Source organism: Pleuronectes platessa, chromosome 8 (genome assembly GCF_947347685.1).
Source record: "Pleuronectes platessa chromosome 8, fPlePla1.1, whole genome shotgun sequence".
Taxonomy (NCBI): domain Eukaryota; kingdom Metazoa; phylum Chordata; class Actinopteri; order Pleuronectiformes; family Pleuronectidae; genus Pleuronectes; species Pleuronectes platessa.
In genome coordinates this window covers 12,716,205-12,735,579 of record NC_070633.1, presented here as the reverse complement: position 1 = coordinate 12,735,579, position 19,375 = coordinate 12,716,205, and the positions used below count along the sequence as shown (strand labels likewise).

At 38.6% G+C, this 19,375-nt stretch overlaps 1 protein-coding gene across 2 annotated transcripts in view; it reads left to right on the top strand.

Annotated features, from left to right (window-relative positions):
- Positions 1 to 19,375, top strand: part of ctnna1 (catenin (cadherin-associated protein), alpha 1) — a 75,514-nt gene that overhangs the window by 38,541 nt on the left and 17,598 nt on the right. For both annotated transcript variants that reach the window (XM_053428178.1, XM_053428179.1), the window contains exons 10-15: positions 4,280 to 4,372; positions 5,557 to 5,713; positions 6,447 to 6,647; positions 8,822 to 8,973; positions 13,705 to 13,815; positions 15,375 to 15,556. In XM_053428178.1, the coding sequence (XP_053284153.1) occupies positions 4,280 to 4,372; positions 5,557 to 5,713; positions 6,447 to 6,647; positions 8,822 to 8,973; positions 13,705 to 13,815; positions 15,375 to 15,556 (896 nt within the window). The remainder of the gene's footprint in view (positions 1 to 4,279; positions 4,373 to 5,556; positions 5,714 to 6,446; positions 6,648 to 8,821; positions 8,974 to 13,704; positions 13,816 to 15,374; positions 15,557 to 19,375) is intronic.

Genomic DNA, 19,375 nt, shown 5'->3' with positions numbered 1-19,375 from the left:
GAGTGTAGTGATGATGTTATCAGTAAATTGACAAAAAAATTATTTAAATCCCGGGGATTCAGTTACACATTGCACTTAAATACAGTTGAGTATGTGATAGAGTAGTTACATTTGCTTGCATACTTATTTTTATAGTTTGCAATGATATATGAAGAGGTTGGTTGTCAGAATGGATTAATTGTGGCTAAGAATTGTAATCTTTTTAAGAGCAGCCAGTGTCGCATTTTTGTAATATTCGGTTAACTCCTAGCTTTATTTTAGTATAATAGAGCACTGGCTAACATGAGAGTCAAATTATTCATGAAATCCCTATCCTTTGGAGCTGTCTAACATTAATGCATTCAGCTGTACAATAGGCTAGTCACAGTAGGACTCTTGGCTTTCACCTCTGAATGAAAATGGTTGACATTTCCCTCAATGTAATGTGCGAAGTGGGTATCGAACAGTACTGCAAGTAACTTCAGAAAATGACCCTCGGCCAAACACTACAGATATAAATGAATGGTGTTGCAATGTCCCGATTGAGAAGTAATAGTTTGGTTTATTATCAAATAAACCAGCAAATATGTTAGTAAAAGTAATGTCCCCCATTCAGCGGTACGAACAGCAAAGTGCCACCCATCCCAGCCTCTGTGTGTATGACATCATGCCACTGTAGGCTGCCCAAAGGCAAATGATCCATTAGATCACACACATTTATTTAAAAGCAACATTATGAGTGACCCACATTCACTCGGGCAGGCTTCAAGCAGCTTCTCTGCCCTTGTTTGTCAGAACACCAATTAATCGAAACCTAATGTTTATCACATTAAATAATAAGATGTATTACTTTAAGTTTCATTCGTGAGAACTGCAATAATTGAATGACAGTCGGTAAATGTCTGACAACGTTTTCCTCTTCTCAGAAGGAAGTAAGTTATGATTATTTGACTTGACAAGGCATTGACACGGCCGGAGCCCTTTTTATAGTCATTTCGTAAAGCAAGCTGTGGCAGTAAAAATGGGTATTGACATTTATAGCCAAATCCACTGGTTTAAAGGTTTTCTTTCCCATGTTTGTAAACATTTATAAGCAGAGAAATTCATCATCCTAAGAGCAGGAGGAAAAAATAGACTTAGCTTAATGTTTTAACCTCAAGGCTATCTTCTTAACCAGGCTGCTCAGGATGCTGTGTGGAGAATTCAGTAAGAGAGAAAAAACTTGAACTCAAAAGGCGACTGATTATACCGCAATCTGTAATGTTCTCATCAGATACTGTAAATCCATTTCAATTCTCTCCTTATAACTAAAAAGAAGTATCTTGTCCATCCTAATGAGAAGTTGAAATTGGAAGATTGATAGCCGTAGAATGGTGTGAATTAAAAAATATATTCAGTTTATCATGCACCAAGTGTAAGGCTCCTCTTAACCAGGCAGAGGGATGGTAGTGACATAAGTTTGGTTGGTTTATGTTATTTAGATAAGTTGATGCTCTGATCTGATGATGAGTTTTAGATAAAAAAGTCATTAGTTGCAGATTTACAAAATGTCAAGCCAACATGTAGACCAGTTGCCAGTGATCCTATGGAATAATGGAACCTTTTGAAAGACAGAATTTACCTTATGGAACCCTACTCTGGATTTTTTATTTTGTAGTATAATTGCAAGGAGCTAAAATTACCGAAATATACTCATATAGAGAGTTAAACAGGAATGCATTAAGATGTTCTTTTCTTTTAAATTATTTGATGTATGATGAGCAACATGATCAAGTTGAATGCTTTTCTCTTTCATATGCTGAATAGAAGACATTATTTCATTTTTTCTGTTAAAATGAGACAAGAAAATGGAAAAGGCTGAGTTCTTGTCAGTGTTTTAAGCATGACTGACCTGTTATCAAGTCTCCAACCGAAGGCTACTGAAAGAGAAATACAGCTTCACATTTTTACCTCTGATTCTATTTCGTACAATGATGACATTGCATATTTAGCCTCCAAAACACACTCCTCCTCTCCCCTTCTCTCCTCATATCCTCTCCTCTCCTGGCAACCACAGGGAAATATTTACGATCTGCTATCTACTCCTGTCTGGCTAGACTGTCTTGGGCCTTCTGTCTGCATTCTCCAGGCATTTACATTCAGAAGAATAGAGAAACGTGTAGTATGATATGTGAGACGTATTTAATTCATTAATTGTGCTCAAAGTGCATAATTTTGGAATGATGAGACGTTAGGAGCACATATTTCTGATCACAACCTGTGCTGTCTCATTCATTTAAATCTATGTAGCCTACATCATGTTGTTTCGCACATTTCTAATAAGCCAGTCTGCATAGAATTGCAGTAAAAGAGATGACGCAGCAAAAACAACACACTAATTCATAAGCATAATTTGTATAGGATGGTCCCCCATTAAGTATCTGCATTAGATATCATTTCATGTCATTTATCATATTCATTGTCTCTGTATGAAAGAAATATTGACAAAGTCACGGTTAAATGTGTGTAGCCTAATATGAACAAAATAATTCCATTGGGGGGAAAAAATAAATAAATTGAATACCGGCTGGTGCAATTTGTTTGTAATTGTTTGCACAGACTTAAACTCTGACTTCCTTGACACTTCAAAATGTGTGGTACAGCATAGCAAGTGAAAGGGTGTTAGTTTACTTACAAGTCTCCTCAGTCGCCTCTCTGGTCTCTTCGTGTTGAAATGGCTTCAGTCCCAGGGGTGTCACGGTGAGAATAAGAAGTGTTACGTGAAAGATCAAGAAAGTGGAAAACACAGGTCGATCAATAAATTACCCGTTTTTCTTTTCATAACCACCACTCTGGGGTTGCTGAATGTTCTCCCTGCGGTCTCTACATGGGTTTGCATAGTAATATACAATATTTTGTGTCTATGTTATGGTGCTTCAACAGCGCACAAGAATAAGTGCATCTTATCAGAAAAATAGCTGATTTATGTGTATATATATATATATATACATTTTTTCGAACTTTTTAACCACTAGTATCTAGTTTTAATTGTTTTACCCCACATTTCCAATCTTAAATTGAGCTTTTGATGTAGCTGTTTAATTCCTAAGATCCTTTATACCAGTCGAGTTAAATCAGGCAAACATGAGCAATGAGATCACATGGGTTGAATAAAACTGACTAATCATCGTCTTTTCCTTTTAAAGAGTAAACTATTACACATATTGAAATTAACAACCAAGCTGTCCATTATAAAAAAAATTTAAATAAAAATAAACTGATTTTGCTTTGTCCAATCTGACTTCTATAGCTGTGAAAATCAAATGTAGTCATAACAGTCTTGTTGCGTTCACTGTTAGATGCCATGGAAAAACTAGGGTTTCGTTTACATGTTGGATATCGTCACTGCTTAAATTCCAGCGTGACCCAGATTTCAGCATTTAAATTGGGAATCGGTTTGCTGCAACTACAAAAATAAGACCCACATTGTAACAATAACCTTTCACTCCTTGTTGTTTTAAAGCATCAGCAGGTGGTTTTTGCCTTTGTAATTGATTATGTTTTAGCATATTTTCTTTCTATTGGATAATCCCACTCTGGCACAGTTCCTCATAACACAGGCATTCTGTTTCAAAACGGTTGCCAACCCATCCCGACCAACCAATGGGAATCTTCAACGTCTGTGACCTAAATTCTGGAGTATGAGTACAAACATTCTGTTACTCTGCAAGATGCAAGAACATTTACAAATAATTGCTGGAGAGCTTGATTTGTTGGTCAGTACAAGAAAATATACTCACAAACCATAAATGTTGGCGCTTGCGAAGCAAAGACCTGCTTACTTCAGCACTCCAGCTCTCACTCGGCTGCTCGTTTTTTTTTAAAGTGTCAGGAGTATTTGCCTCTCTGATTCCAGGAGTGTAATGGCAATCTGGCAGCCTTGTGATTTAGCTGTTGAGAACTGCCCCTTCTTTGCTGAAAACTACCCCTTCCTTGCAGAAACGAATACAAAACTTATATTTGATCAATTTACTCTTTGGTTTTGTTTACCCCCCTACTTCTCTTTTTTCCCCTCTGTGGCATCGTATTGTATCACTTTAGCATCGCTATAAATTAATCCTTGGCCGTGTGTTTGTATTCCACTGGGATTAGTTGTGTTGCAGAGCTGCTCCATTTCTGATAGAGAAGAAACCAGGCTACCATAATGAACTTATCTAAGTTTAATTATGTATTGCTCTATTTGCTTTTCTCAAAATACATTTGTGTTAGTGTCCCTGTCTGTGTTTTAAAAGTAGATTGTTTTTCTTCGTCTTCTTTTTAGGTTGCCAACCTGGCATGCTCCATCTCAAACAATGAGGAAGGAGTGAAACTGGTTCGCATGGCAGCATCTCAACTGGAAACTCTATGCCCACAGGTACCAGGCAATTTACCCCTGACTTTTCCTCAGTTCATTGATAATACAACTCTTTGATGTGTCCTCGTTGTTTCTTACTAGAAACAGCATTGTCAATGTTAAAACTGCAGATTATAGACAGAGTCTACAGCACTTTGCAGCACATAGTCGCTCTAACAGTTTTTCCACCAAATCATTTTGATATAAATACATTTTTGATCCACTTACAAGCAGTTTAGTATTTTAATGCCTGATTTAAAAAAATGAAACATTTCCATCTGCCATGTACAAACCTAGATGGAATGATCAATTGTAGGACAAAAATCACAAGCTGGACATGAGACAGTGTGGGCGTTTGTCTCAAATAATTAATTTGACCAATTCTGAAATGAAAAGGGCACAGAACTTGCCACTTGATTTGCACCTGGTATTAAAATCTGTTTTGTATCTGGATATAATCTGATACTGTTTACATCTACACCTGCTATTATGTCTCCAGTGTCCACCTCACAGATCAGACTGCATTCTTTTATTGGCCCCCATCTAGTAAATGTATTTGGACTTACAACCTTAATTGCATTTAGTCCGCCCTCAATGCATCTCGGGTTCGTTTTTTTTCAACATTTTCATGTGGTCAAGCACTATCCAGTTGCAACTCTATCAAACCAAAACGGATTTTTATGCCAGTTTAAATGAAGTAGAAATTTCATAGATAGTGGAAATACCTGAAGTTTGTATTTCAATTTTCATACATACTATATTCACTAAAGTGGACAAGTCAGAAAGAGCAAAGGGAAATACTAAAAACATCAGTACCCTAAGTCTTGTTCATCATTGAGCCCATCTTTTTATACCTCTTGCCACCCTAACTACCAGTCCCTCATCTGTACCTTTGAGCTGTGCCAGCTCCCTTCACTATGCAGCCACTGCTCTTTTTAATCTCATCTAATGACTCCCATTCATCCTGAGCTTTGATACCCACAGATGTTTCTACCCGCAAAACAAGCAGCTATTAGTTTTATTTCAATCAATCCTTCAAAACACCCTGTGTCTATAATCCCTCCCAGGAATGAATTGTCTTCATACTACAGTCCAAACATTATGGCGGGAGAATGGGGGGGCTTCGTGCAATCAACCTATGCAAATGTTGTGGCTCAGGGCTATGCTGTAATGGAGCTTTAATGGCTGTAATTTGGTGATTACAGGTGATTAATGCAGCGTTAGCCCTTGCTGCGAAGCCAAACAGTAAGGTGGCCCAGGACAATATGGATTTGTTCAAGGAGCAGTGGGAGAAGCAGGTTCGCGTCCTCACTGATGCTGTTGATGACATAACATCCATTGACGACTTCCTTTGTGTGTCTGGTAAGTGGTATTCTTCTGCATGGACAAATAAAAATGTACTGTTGGGATGATTTGGATTAGTGATGTGTAAACAGGCGGAACACTGTTTATTGGTAGACAGCACTTTTGATCAGAATTAAGATGGATTTGCACAAAGCTTTTAAGACCATTCTTAAGAGGAGGTAAAACGGCTGTAAAGGATCTCTGTTATTTGTCTTTTCTGATGAGAGCCATACATACCAAGGCTGATTGGTTTCCACAGAGGAAAGCACTGAAGCATCAGCAGAACTACGTCTGAAATTGACATCCTGTCCCGTGCGTTAAAGCACACAAATTGTTTGTCAGGCATACCCTTAAAGAGTTCTCATTAAGCATTAAGCAGACTGACTTCTCTCACCTCCAGCCAAGGACAGACTGTAATTTACACAGTCGGTATTTGCATTTTACAGGCTCCCATTAATAAGCAGTCTGAGAATTTGTCTTCAGCCCTCTCCAATATACAATTAAGATTCCCAATGCTCCTCTTAATTGCATCCCTTTGCAAACACACAATGAAGGCCAGGTATTTGGTTAATATATGTATTTTTTCATTTACTCATATTAAGATAATCCAGGTTTGATTAAAGTGTGTTTCAGATGAGCAAATAAAAAATGACATTTAAAGTTAAGGCAGGCTGATGGCATGTTTGGAGCAAAGTGTTAAACTAATAAGACGTATATGCCACTCATAGCATTATTGTTTGTTTGTCCCCAGAGAACCACATCCTGGAGGATGTGAACAAGTGTGTCATCGCTCTGCAGGAGAAAGATGTTGATGGGTTGGATCGCACTGCCGGGGCGATTCGAGGACGAGCTGCAAGAGTCGTCCATGTGGTCACTTGTGAAATGGACAATTATGAACCTGGAATCTACACAGAGAAAGTGTTGGAGGCCACCAAGCTCCTCACTAACCAAGGTACAATACACACATATTATCCAACTGGAAATCTGCTTCTGCCAAACAGACATATGCATTTACATTTTCTTAAATCATTTGACAAGGATTTTATGACTTGGACTTGGACTCACCAGGAGTGGTATTGTAGCTTTTTTATTTATTGCACAATTTTTTTTTGTTATGTTATCTGCCATTTGTGTTAGTGATAGTGCACAGGCACAATTAAACTTGACTGATGGTGTAGGGTTATTGACTGATATTATAAATATTATATAAAGGTAAAACCTAACTTGCTTTTCAACAATGGATGTGTCCATATTTGTGGATTACACACATAAAACCAGATCAAAATTTCCCTGCAGGGATTCCATGTTTTGTCGCAGTGTGATGAGGAACAGGGTTGAACATTCCTCCCATTTCGTATCTTAATTCCTTCCATGGTCTTTATCAGTGAAACTGGTATCCAGCCTTGAATGTTTTGGTACTTATTCGCTTATTATGGATGCAGGATCTCCTAAAGGAGACCTGCTTTTTCATTTTTTCCAGCGTATTGTATAGGTTTTTATGTCTGTATCAGCAACGGCTACTCTGGCATGCCCCCTTATATAGCAATTGACCAATGGCAGTACAGTGGGCTGTCTGGCCAATCAGAGGAGCTGCTGCAATGGACAGTAAGAAGAACTGATGTATTTTTAAAACACGAGAACATGTTAATCTTTTAAATAAATAACCCAAATTCAAATGATGAAGCTGAATCTGAGAATATGTCTCCTTTAAATTATCTGAACACATCTATCCTAGCTTGCTTAAGTGTTTTTGTCACAGCCTAAGCCTCACCTTGAAATGAGTGCTGTTTGGTGTTTCTCAGAAGTCTATTTTTAAAAGGCTAGTTCAATCTTTATTGTTACTTGAAATATTAGTCACATTATATTGTCAAAACAAATTCAGATATGCACTGACTTTGCATGGAAAAGGGTATTTTTCTTCTGTGAAGTTGACTGCTCAGTTATAATTGTATTATTATTATTGCTTCACCATGACATCCAAGCAGGTCTGACTCAACTAACACTATGTATCTTTACAGCAGGCACTGTTCAGTTGTATTTGTTGTAGTTCAACTTGGATTTTAACCTAACACATCTGGAGACACATTCTGCTTGTCAGATTCTTTCACACCATGTCGACAGTTAAGTGATGAGATTCAGTTTAAAACTTTTAATTATAGAATTTCTGATCTGACGTGCACGTGCATTTGTGTAACAAATGTACAGTAAGTATATGAATAGAAATATATAATTCTTAGTTTTATTAAACTTGTGGGTTTTTACAAGTATCTATTCCTTTCATTCATCATTGATTAAAATTAACAGGGAATGTTGTATATGTGGCTGGATATTCATGTATGAATTTAGTTGCAAAATTCATAAAACAGACTAATTTAAAACATGAATATATTTGACAACAGAATGAAAAATGAAATCTTGTCTTCCTTATGTGACAGAATAAAATATAGTGAAAACTGAACATTTCACAGGGTCTCCACCTATTTGAATTTTCCCACACAAGCCTGCAGGTTATGAACAACCTGTGAGCACAAAACCCTGGTCCCCTGTGTTTCTTACTCCTGCTGTTCTCTGCATCCTTACATCCATTCCTCTCCCACGAAGGCCCAGCTGAATCCTGAATCTAAATTTTAATCCTCAATCAGAAATACTATTATTGCAGATGTGCTGCTGGAGACCCCTCTGGATCTGTTGTTAAAATTCATGTCCTCTGGGACAGCTTTGTGATTCATTCCATTGGAAAATAGAATCTATTACCTTCAGCATTTCCCATATTTGCCCTGCAACCATATAAGGCAGTCAATAGATCAGTGGACAAATTTCATTTTGTCAAGATTAGACGTGGAAGAGATGTATATTCTCACTTTATTGCCTGTATGAAAATAACGTGGTAGTTGTCACTAGGTTTATGCAACATATTGTTCTCTGTGTCTTCAAGTTTTATTTCAAATATTAATGTGACACATGCCATGCTTCACTCAAGGTATATTCATACTGGTTGTTTTCTAAACTGCTTTCTTTACTTCTGTACCTTTCCTCTCAGGGTTTATGGAGTGGATTTTCATTTGTGTTTCTTTTCTCTCTTGTTTTTCCATTCCTCTTCCAACCTTTCATCTCACCCTCCTTCAGTCATGCCACGGTTCACCGAGCAAGTGGAGTCTGCGGTGGAGGCCTTGAGTTCAAATCCTTCACAACCTGTGGACGAGAACGAGTTCATCGACGCATCCCGTCTGGTATATGATGGCATTCGCGACATCCGCAAGGCTGTCCTCATGATCCGAGTAAGTTGCACAGTTTTTTTTTTCCTCTCTCCATTTTACAAACATGACTCTTGAGCTCATCGCTGTGTGAAAATCAGTTTTCAATCTTTTATGATGTCATCTGGTCTTCCCTAATCGGGTTGCATTTGCATTATATACCTTCTTGTCCCTGGAGCATGGAGTGAGTTATAAATGTGTTAAGTAAATAATTCTCTTATTTTTTTTAGATTTTTTTTGCATGTATATCAAGGTTTCCTTTTGATCACATTTAGAAGCTGCAACGCCCTAAAATAAACATAAACCCTGTGTAATGATAAACATTCATTATTCATGGACAGGATTCATTTTGATGCAGTTTAATTTGAAGCGTTTCGACACAGGTCACAACATTGTAACAGTGCTTGGTTATAGTGGTTTAATGTGCGTGTGAATGTATAATATGGCTCTCGGTCTTGGAGCACCAGATGCTGTTTTTAATGGTATGTGAGAAACTGTATATGCGTGCAGCCCCAGAAGCCAATGATTAACTTGTCTCAGGCAAGAGCCGACCTAATTGACCAGACTTGCAATCTAGTCTAACAGTCTTAGTTGTCGGTGGGTTAATGGCCTTTGCTTGAGTAGAAGTATAACTGAGACAGATGGTGGATGGGTACCACTGAAGCCTTATGTAAGTGACTGACAACAAAATGCACCGTAGCGAGGAAATTGATAGTTCTTAAGATGGTATAGTTTAACTAGTAAGTAGGGCTGTGAAATGATTAAAATTTTTAATCAAATTAATCACAGGTTTCTATGGATTAATCATGATTAATCACATTACCGATTTTTTCGGAATATTTTTGTGAAAACAAGATTTATGACATTTAACTTTTCTTTTGTGCTGCAACTCAGCAGTTCTTCAGCAGTTATCATTGCTTTTCCATATGGAACATTAATATAATCTTCATCCTAAACAGAATTCGGGTTCCTTAGCCATTGTGTGGTTGAATAAAACTTTTTTTAAAAAATTAAACAGACATTATTTGAGCTTCTTAGCCATAGGATGGTTGACATTTTTTATATTTTTTGTCACACAACCATTAACCACACCATGATACAATCTAATGCCTCTAAAGGCCCTCTTAGCTACTCGGTCTTTAGCCAGTTGGTGAGGCAAACTAACTTGTTCAAATTCTCTGACAGTAAAGCTGACCGCTTCTTTTGCACAATGTGTCCTGCGAGTGAGTCTGGTTTGGCGCATTCCACTTGAACGCCCCTCGCCAACCAACACATGCTTCGCGTTGCGGTGGTTAGGCGGGTATTGCTACGGTGAAACGATAACGTCTTCTCGCAGAGTGTGCATATCACCTTGGTTTTACTGAATGTTCGATCTTTGTTTTTTTGGAACACGATCTTCCCGTCCAGAAGGTCCTCAGGTTCATCAGAATTATCCATGTTGTTTGTTTGTTTGAATGGCAGCTGCCGTCTGACTGCATTAGAGCGGCGACTAGTGCAGAGGCCGCGGAATTGGAAGGTCCTTCTGCGCATGCGTTAAATGCGTTAAAAAAAAAAACGAATTAATCCTGTAATTTAATCATAACGCGTTAACGCGTTATTTTTCACAGCTCTACTAGTAAGTAAGTAGATTTGTCTAAACTGCTCCTCATGTCCAACAGTACCTAATTATGTATTTACTGCGATGAGTTACAATGTGCTGGTTGGTTGTATTATGCCCTCTTCCGTTATTTTTGAACACTTTAATCTTTTCAATTTGAATCGTTGGATTTGACAGCAAATTCTGTGTTGACAGTAGTGCTCTAAAACTAAGCATGGGCTCTCATTAATAATGCTGCACAAACATAGACAAAAACCAAATGAGAGGGAGACCATTATGCAGTATTTGCATTATAATAAGCAATTGATTTAAGATGGAGGTTTTAATTAGCATTTTTTAGTCGGACTGAGAACTACATTCAATATCTATCTGCCCCTGCTCGGCTCTTGTTATCCAGAATGATGAGGCTGAAAACACTGGACTAGTGGAGCGGGCTGAATGGGCTGAACTATGTGGGTGGGTGTGTAGGTGTGCATATGTTTTTAAAGAAACCTGAGGATTTATGGAAAATCTTACTTATTTATAATTAATCTGTCAGATTCAGTTGGCCATTAAGTGAGAGCAGGAGATGGCAACGAGGCTCAACTCAGACTTCATCCATTATCTAAAATGAAAAATGATCCACTTTCCCGAGATTTTCGGGTCATGTGTGAGAGGTAATCATCACAGGTTTTGAGGTGATATTTAGCTGATCATTTAGCGGCAAATGGGCAAATGGTTATTGAATTCCCAGCAGGATCTACACTATAATCTCTTAATGCTTAATGTCAATTGCTGTTTTCCGGGATGAGATCAGAGAAATGGATAAATACTATGATACAACTTCTCTACAGGGCAAGTCCACATAAACGCACAAGGACACACTCGCTATCCATCTTTCTATAAACCCTCATTTCTCGCACTGCACAGTGACCTACTATTAAATCAGAACAGACAAGTGTGTGGCTTGGGCTACTTAAGATAGGCAAGTCTTTAACCTCTCTAAGTGGTGCACACATAGTCTACGTTGGTGGACAGGACCCTCCCCTCACCCACAGTCACATCACAGAAAATGTATTGAACTGTCTCAAAGTCAGCAAGATGCTGACAGGAAGATACAGGGGACAGCTGTCGCTACCTTGTGATTTGTGAAGTACGTTACATCACAAGGTGTTTCTCCCGGCTGGTTCCCCCAAAAAAAGAAAGTGCTCTGCTCACAGAGCAGAATGTTAAAGAAAAACAAAGGGGGTTTATACCTTGGCCATGTATGTCAGCAGGCAGAAAAACTAGAGAAGATTTTCCAGTCATGAAACTGTGACTTTAACTATGCTGTTGTTTTCTTTTATTATTGCACAGATACTGTCTAGTTATGTTTTACACTTGGTGTTAATTAGACATGATCTAATATCAGAATCGTAAATGTCCCGTATATTGACAAAAGGGTTGGTTGGGCATCAGCAAGTACGCCATTTCTTGTACTGATCCAATAGCATGTGTTTAATGTGCATTTGTTGAAACTGGTTATGACAGAAATGTTCTTTTCCTGGAAGTCAATTCTTCTTTACTGCTCCACAAAAGTTGCTGTACTGTACTGGCACTGGCAAGCACTGCTTTTTAACGGCAGAGACGAGATTTTCGGTAGTGTAGCGTTAGCCAGAGCTAGCTTAAATGTCAGCATTATTTCACACTGGAAATTTCCCACAAGTAAAGCAGCTATGTGTGCAATTTCCAAGACTTCAGTTTCGAGGGGTTGCACTTGTGTTGTCGATTAGAACACCAATGACCTCATAAAGCATTTGAAAGAGGTTTAAACTGACCCAGGCCAGACAATAATAAATCCCTGCCATACAGGGTTGGTAGAATACAGCGGTAAAACATGTTGTGTGAGTAATTTTTTTTACATGTACTTATCTGATCTTAAGTCATTATCGGTCGATACACAAAGTCCAGGTGTCTGTATCGTGAAGGGAAAAATGGTATAAGAACCCCTCTGGTTGGTGGATTCAGGTGAAACTGGGTACTTCCAGAGTCAAACTGGAGTTGTTGGTCGTTACTTTGCTTAAGCATGAAAAAAATGACTTGATTTACTGTGGTAACATTTACATTGTCAACACATCTTTTTAATAAACAGCATAACTGCTGTTCTTTCTCTACAGCGATTTACCACTGGGTGCTCACCATGAACTATCATTTCAGAGCCTCCCACGTTCACAGGTTATCTGTTGAAATGGCCACAGCAGGTGATATCTCTGCCCCACTGAACAGCATTGTCTGGGTTGAAAGAGATGCCTATGAGTCACTAGAGCTTTCTGAAACCGTATCCCCATTCCCTTGAGAACAAGAGCATCTCTACATTGCATAAAAGAGTGTAAGGTTGTTCGGAGACCTTCAGCTATTTTTAGATGTGACGGTTCCAAATCCATTACAGAAGAGACGTATTGAGACGACATGATAAGCACAAGTAACGGCAGAGGTGTGATAATGCACAGTAATCTGTCCACATCATCTTTTCTGTGCCCATATCACAATGAAATACATTTTTCCGTCAGTCAGTGTTGGATTTTCGCAGTAAGCATGACCTGTTGGGCTGGAAATTATTTTTAATATTAATATTTATGGGGAATAAGTTGCTTGTGTCTTGTTTTGCATTCGATGTAAGGGAAGAGGTGAAGATTGGAGATGAAGTAGCGACACTCTAGAAGACCGCCACTCATGCCTTACCCGTTTTCTTTTTTACAGAGAGCAGCGACAGATGGAACTCTGAAGTGTTTTGCTCCCAATGTGTTTCATACCAGCCCGTACCTTCATTTTCCCTCCCAAAATGCACAGGCAGCACGTTACACTTGATTTGCGAATACATTTAGACTTTGCAGTTTCTAGTACCATGGGGTACTGTAGGGAAGAAGACATTTATCTGACCCTGCTGTTGCTCGTAGTGCCAAGGCATTTCTCATTGGTAATAAACAGACTGCTTATTTGATAGTGCTCAAAAGGCTATGGTATGCCAGCATTATTGTATATGCATTACTCAAAGCTTACTGCTTTTCTTTGACCAATTCTCCCTTTTCTATCCTTTCTCTTGTTGCCCCTCCCCACCCTTTACATTTGGCTCTTTCGATCCGTCTCCCCTCCTGTACCCTTCCTTTGCTACATTCCCCCTCTCTGTTGTGCCATTACAGACTCCAGAGGAGTTGGACGACTCCGACTTCGAGACTGAGGACTTTGATGTTCGCAGCAGGACCAGCGTGCAGACAGAGGATGACCAGTGTATTGCTGGCCAGAGTGCACGGGTAAGTTGTAAATTGCTTCTTGTAATATTTACAGATATATCGGAGTCTAATGCCCTGCCTCTTAATATGTCATCAATGATAGCTTGTGGGAAATGGGAGATAAGTGCAAAAGAAATACACATATATTTTATTCATATTGAATGTACAGTACGTATTTAAGTTATTCCTTCACTATTTTCCCATTTAATTGAAGCTTAGTTGAAGGATAGATCAACTTGATTAAATTCATGTTTGACAATGCGTTAGTGGAAAATGTTATCACTGTACAATACAATACATCATGGTTTGATGCCCTATACATTAGGCTGTAGTCCAGTGCTCATATAATTTTTTGATTTTTTCGAATTCAGATAAATTTATGATGCTATTGTAACAGTACACTCATGTTAATGTACCACACAGTTTTTCTTTCCAAATGCCCCACCCTCCTACGCTATTGATCATCCACAGTTGGCATGTTCCCAACACAGAATATGAGACCCAAATTTGTATAAAGTAATTCATTATTACAGCTTATGCAACAGCTTATCAATTTGACCTACACTCTCAGTCAGTTGGGCAACACAACATTGGTATACTTCAGACTCTAGAAAGATATCAGAGTTATGATCTTCTCATGATCTCCTCTCTCCTGTCTAATACATACATTCACTCTCGAGTAGCCGCAGTGAATTCATCTCACATTCTGTTTTGTGTGTAAACCAGTGGTAAGCGACATGTTGAAAGCAACCTGAGAAGACTCATAATAGATCATGAGATGCCAGGCGTTTGAATGTATTTGACGGGTGAGGAGGGGACAACTGTGAATGATTTACAATCCTAAATGGAACAGAGTAATAATTTAATCTTGAAAATATCTAATGGACGAATGATTATTCTGTACATTTCCACCATGATGTTTTTTTTTTAATTTAGATGGGGATGTTTTCATTTTTGCTCTGGCCTGAACAGCTTTACCGACTTTTAGTTGAGGGTCTTGAATAACCAGTAAGGGAATAAACGCTCCTGTTATGATATTTGATTTCATGCTCTCGCGTGTCTCAGGCCTCCTCAGCCTCACAACCTCATTCACTGAATGTTTGACTTCCTTTTTTTTTAAACTGTCCATGAAATATTCAGCAAGGATGAATAGAAATGCTGCTACAATCACTTGCCGATGATATTAATTACTGATAAACAAATGCTTTATATTTATCTTGTTCTTTGGCCAAAAGCTCAGAGTTACAATGTAATTTAACAAATATAAATTTCATTCAACGGAATGTTTTAATAAGAACTAAACAATATAAGCTTCATAAGGGACTAGTATGGTAGTTCAGGTAAACACAAAGTGTCCAGGGAGTATAGTAAGAGCTCAAACTAGATACACAGCAGTGTTGGACTATATAGTCCAACTGTGGTTCGGGTTCTTCACTGGCAAGAACACTCTTGTGCATCCATGGAAACCATAGGGAATGATGTAAAACAAAATGCCCCGGGGACACAGAAATGGCCTCACTCACAGTATGTTGATGTATAGTGTGCTAACCCACCACATTTCCCATAATTTCCTCCTTCAGGCTATCATGGCCCAGTTGCCCCAGGAGCAGAGGGCGATTATTGCAGAACAAGTGGCTAGCTTCCAAGAAGAGAAGAGCAAGCTGGATGCTGAGGTATCCAAGTGGGATGACAGCGGCAATGACATCATTGTGTTGGCCAAGCAGATGTGCATGATCATGATGGAGATGACAGACTTCACCAGGTGAGTTCAGACTGACAACCTTGTTCCCTCCCACAGCCAAAGTTTCAATATGTTCCTGGCCTTACAATTCATCATAATTAATGATTTATACATTTTAAATAATCACTTTAGTTGATGTCGGCAAAAATTGTCAGTGTATTTGCCTTAAAAAAAAAAAAAAAAAAAAATATATATATATATATATATACACAATTGCAATCAGAAATATTCAACCCCCTCACCTCAATAGACATTATAGTGATGTGGATGACAGATAATGACAATAAATGACAAAAAAACCTCATCAAACAACAAAAGATATTTGTTGATGCGTATTTTAGTTATTTTGACAACAGAAGTTGACTTAATTTTGAAGTTCAAATAAAAAATGTAACTCTTTCAACACATGTGCATGTGCAGTATTATTCAACCCCCAAGCTTCAGTACTTTGTGGCGCATCCTCTAGCTTTTATAACTTCAAAAAAAACAAAAACGGTAAGTGCGGACAAGCTTCTTACACCTCTCGATTGGAATCTTTGCCCATTTTTCAAGTGCAATAGCCTCTAGATCAGTGATGTTTGATGGCTTCCATGCTGCAACTGCCTTCTTTAAATCTCACCAAAGATTTTCAATCAAATTTGAATCTGGTGACTGTGAATGCCACTCCAGGACGTTCCAGGATCTTTTTCTCAACCAAGCTTTGCTTGACTTGGAGGTTTTGCTTTGGATCATTGTCTTGCTGGAAAGTCCAATGATCACCAAGGTTTAATTTGTCAACAGAAGGCATCACAATCCTCTTTAAAATGGCCTGGTATTTCTGTGAATCCATGATGCCATGTACACAATAAAGATTGCCAGTTCCTGCCGCAGAAAAACAGCCTAACATCATCTTTGACCAACCGCGATGCTGGACTGTGGGGATGGTATTCTTCTGGTCCTAAGCCTGGCCTTTCACATGCCAGACATACCGCTGGTCCATACGTCCAAACAGTTCCAGTTTGGTTTCATCAGTCCATAGAACTGTCACCCAAAACTCAGTAAGTCTTATCCAAATTCCTCCTGGCATATTCTAGTCGACTTTTGATGTTCCTTGTGGTCAAGAGCTGAGTGTGTCTTGAAGCCGGCCATGAAGTCCTTTTTTATTCAGTGCACGTCTTGTAGTTGCCTCTGTCGCACTCCAGGATGACCAGCCTTCATCAGGTCATCCTTTAGGTGTCTTGCAGTCACACAGGGGTTTATCTGAGTTGTTCTGACTAAGTTGCTGAGGGTCCTTTATGAAATGTTGGGCTTTCTTCCATGGCCAGGCAGGTTTGAAGCTGCTCCATCAGTTTTAAACTTCCTTATAATGTTCCCAATTGTGTCTCTTGGAATATAATTTTTTGGGGGAAATCTTCTTCTACCCAAGGCCTTTCAGGTGTGATGAAATTATCTCCTCTCTCAGCTTTTGTGGAAGCTCCTTTGTCTTTCACATGAATGCAACTCGCATTGAATACCTTCATGGGTGGGGTTTATATATGCATCACAGCTGAAGCAAGTGAAGGATCAGTATAGAGTTCCCAAAGGCTTAATAACTTTAGGACAAAAAAAACTGTCAGACAGCTTTAAAAAAAACAAAAACAATATTATATAGGGGTTGAATAATTGTGACATGGCTATCTTAACAAAGTATACTGCTACACACAAATACTACATCATGCATTTTTCCGTGTTGATTTTCTGTATCACTCAACTCATAAAGAAGTCATCCGAAGCAGAATCTTGCTCAAAGAGCAAGATTCTGTCAACTTTAATTGATAAATCCTTAAAATCTTTGAGGGGTTGAATATTTCTGATTGCAACTGTATGTGCCATCTTAACTTCTCCTCACATTAATATTACTCTAGTTGTGCAATTCCAGCAAAATGCCTGCAAGACCGAACGCATGTTTAAGTTAAGCCTGTGTCAAATACACCCAACATCGTCCAGTAAGCTTACTTTTGTTTCCAAGCATTTGCCCTTATCGGCACAAAGCTATGCATCCAGTAAAATACAACTATTCATGCATCAATGCTCTTCATTTTCCTTAAGCAGCACTGTAGGTAGGATTTTCTTCTTGATTATTTTTCCATCCTTCCCTAATCTTAATATGCACAACCATAAGCAGTGCATCAAATCTCCCTCTCTCTGGTTCATGAATACAGCTGGGTGAGCACTGTAAATCTTAAACGCAGAGTTGCTACAGGGTGGCCTTATCCGCCCGTGTCAGTGGTTTGCTGAGACAATAAAAATGGCAGAGAAATGGTTGGAAAACCATCTCCAGAATCATAATGTATCTTGCTATAACATGAAACATCTTTGCTGGAAATACGCCTCTACTAAAAGAAGAATGTGTGAAAGATTCTGTAGTCTCAAGCTGTCAGTATTTTTAGGAAACTCACAAACTTCGTTCATATTTAAGTATTGATTTCTGCAGATAAGATTTATAATGTAACCGGGGAAAAAATATTTAAGAGATTAAAAATGTTTCTATTTTAATCAAAATCACAAGGGTATAAGAATAAGACGTCCTTTATTAGTCCCAACATGGGGACATTTTTCATTTAAAGCAAAGAGTGATCAAAATGCCAGCATAGGTTTATCACCCTCACCAAAATTAATTGTTACTCTACCCTTATTGCTATATTTTCTTAAGGACTATTCATAAACCGATTAAGATCGCAACAGAATATAACAATGCAGTGTACTTAGATTCTCAAGCTCTCACAGACTATTGCGTAATGCAAAGAAGAAGAAAAAGCAGGCAACACAAGCATGAAACACATCTGTGTAAGTGCACTGTATGTTCGAAGACCACAACACTTGGAACTTCATTTACCATAATTGGGCTTCCTGCTGCCCCATGCTTTTTGTTCAGCAGCTTTAAAATCCTACTGTTTTTCTCCTCTAGTGGCCACGATAGCCCCACTCACAGACAGTTTTGATTTCCTTTTTTTTCTTTTCCTCCCCAAATGGGAAATATCTTATTTCATTGTGAAGATGCTAGCATTGATTCGCTCAGCCTCGACTGACTCCACTCTCTCCTCTCCATCTTTCCTTCTCAAACACAAAGATATAGACAGCATACATCTTTAATACTCATTTTATTGCGAACAGAAATGGTGTACATGTTCATTTGCATATAGAACGGGGGACATCCGGTCACAGGAGACTCATTCAGGACACATTCTATTGCTAGGTGTGAACAGACGTTCTTAGAGCTGAACATTTGTGATTGGATCTCGCAGGGCAGACGTTAATACCACGTCTTAACAGGGCCATAAAGGCGCCTCAGTGTTGACTGACTTGAGGGAAGTCACACCTCTTGTGGAGCCATTAACAGTCTAACAATCGTTGAGGTCACATACAGTATGAGTCATTGGAGTCACAAATCCAAGAGATCCCACTATATTGGCATTAAGGGTTAGGGTTAGGCCATGTTGTGCCGTTTAAATTTCCTTTTTACACTTTTTTTTCTTCTTTTTCTTGTGATAATACACTGGCCTTTAGGATGTAGAAGCCTAGCGAGTGATCCAATCACCAGTGGACAGGTCTATGTACAAGTGTAAAAACACAGGATACATTTGAGATCAATGCACTCGTTCAGAGACCATGTATGAACCCCAATGTGTCCCGGGCCACCTTGAAGGACAATATAGTCAGCTGACTTCCTCTGGTTCACAACTAGATTTCATAATGAACCGACAGGAATCAACCAATTTTTATTATACTTCTCAGTCTTTCCCATACATCGATTTATGTGTGGTCACTAAAACAATATGAAAATTGACTGCCACATATCGTTTTTTTTAAATTATTATTTCA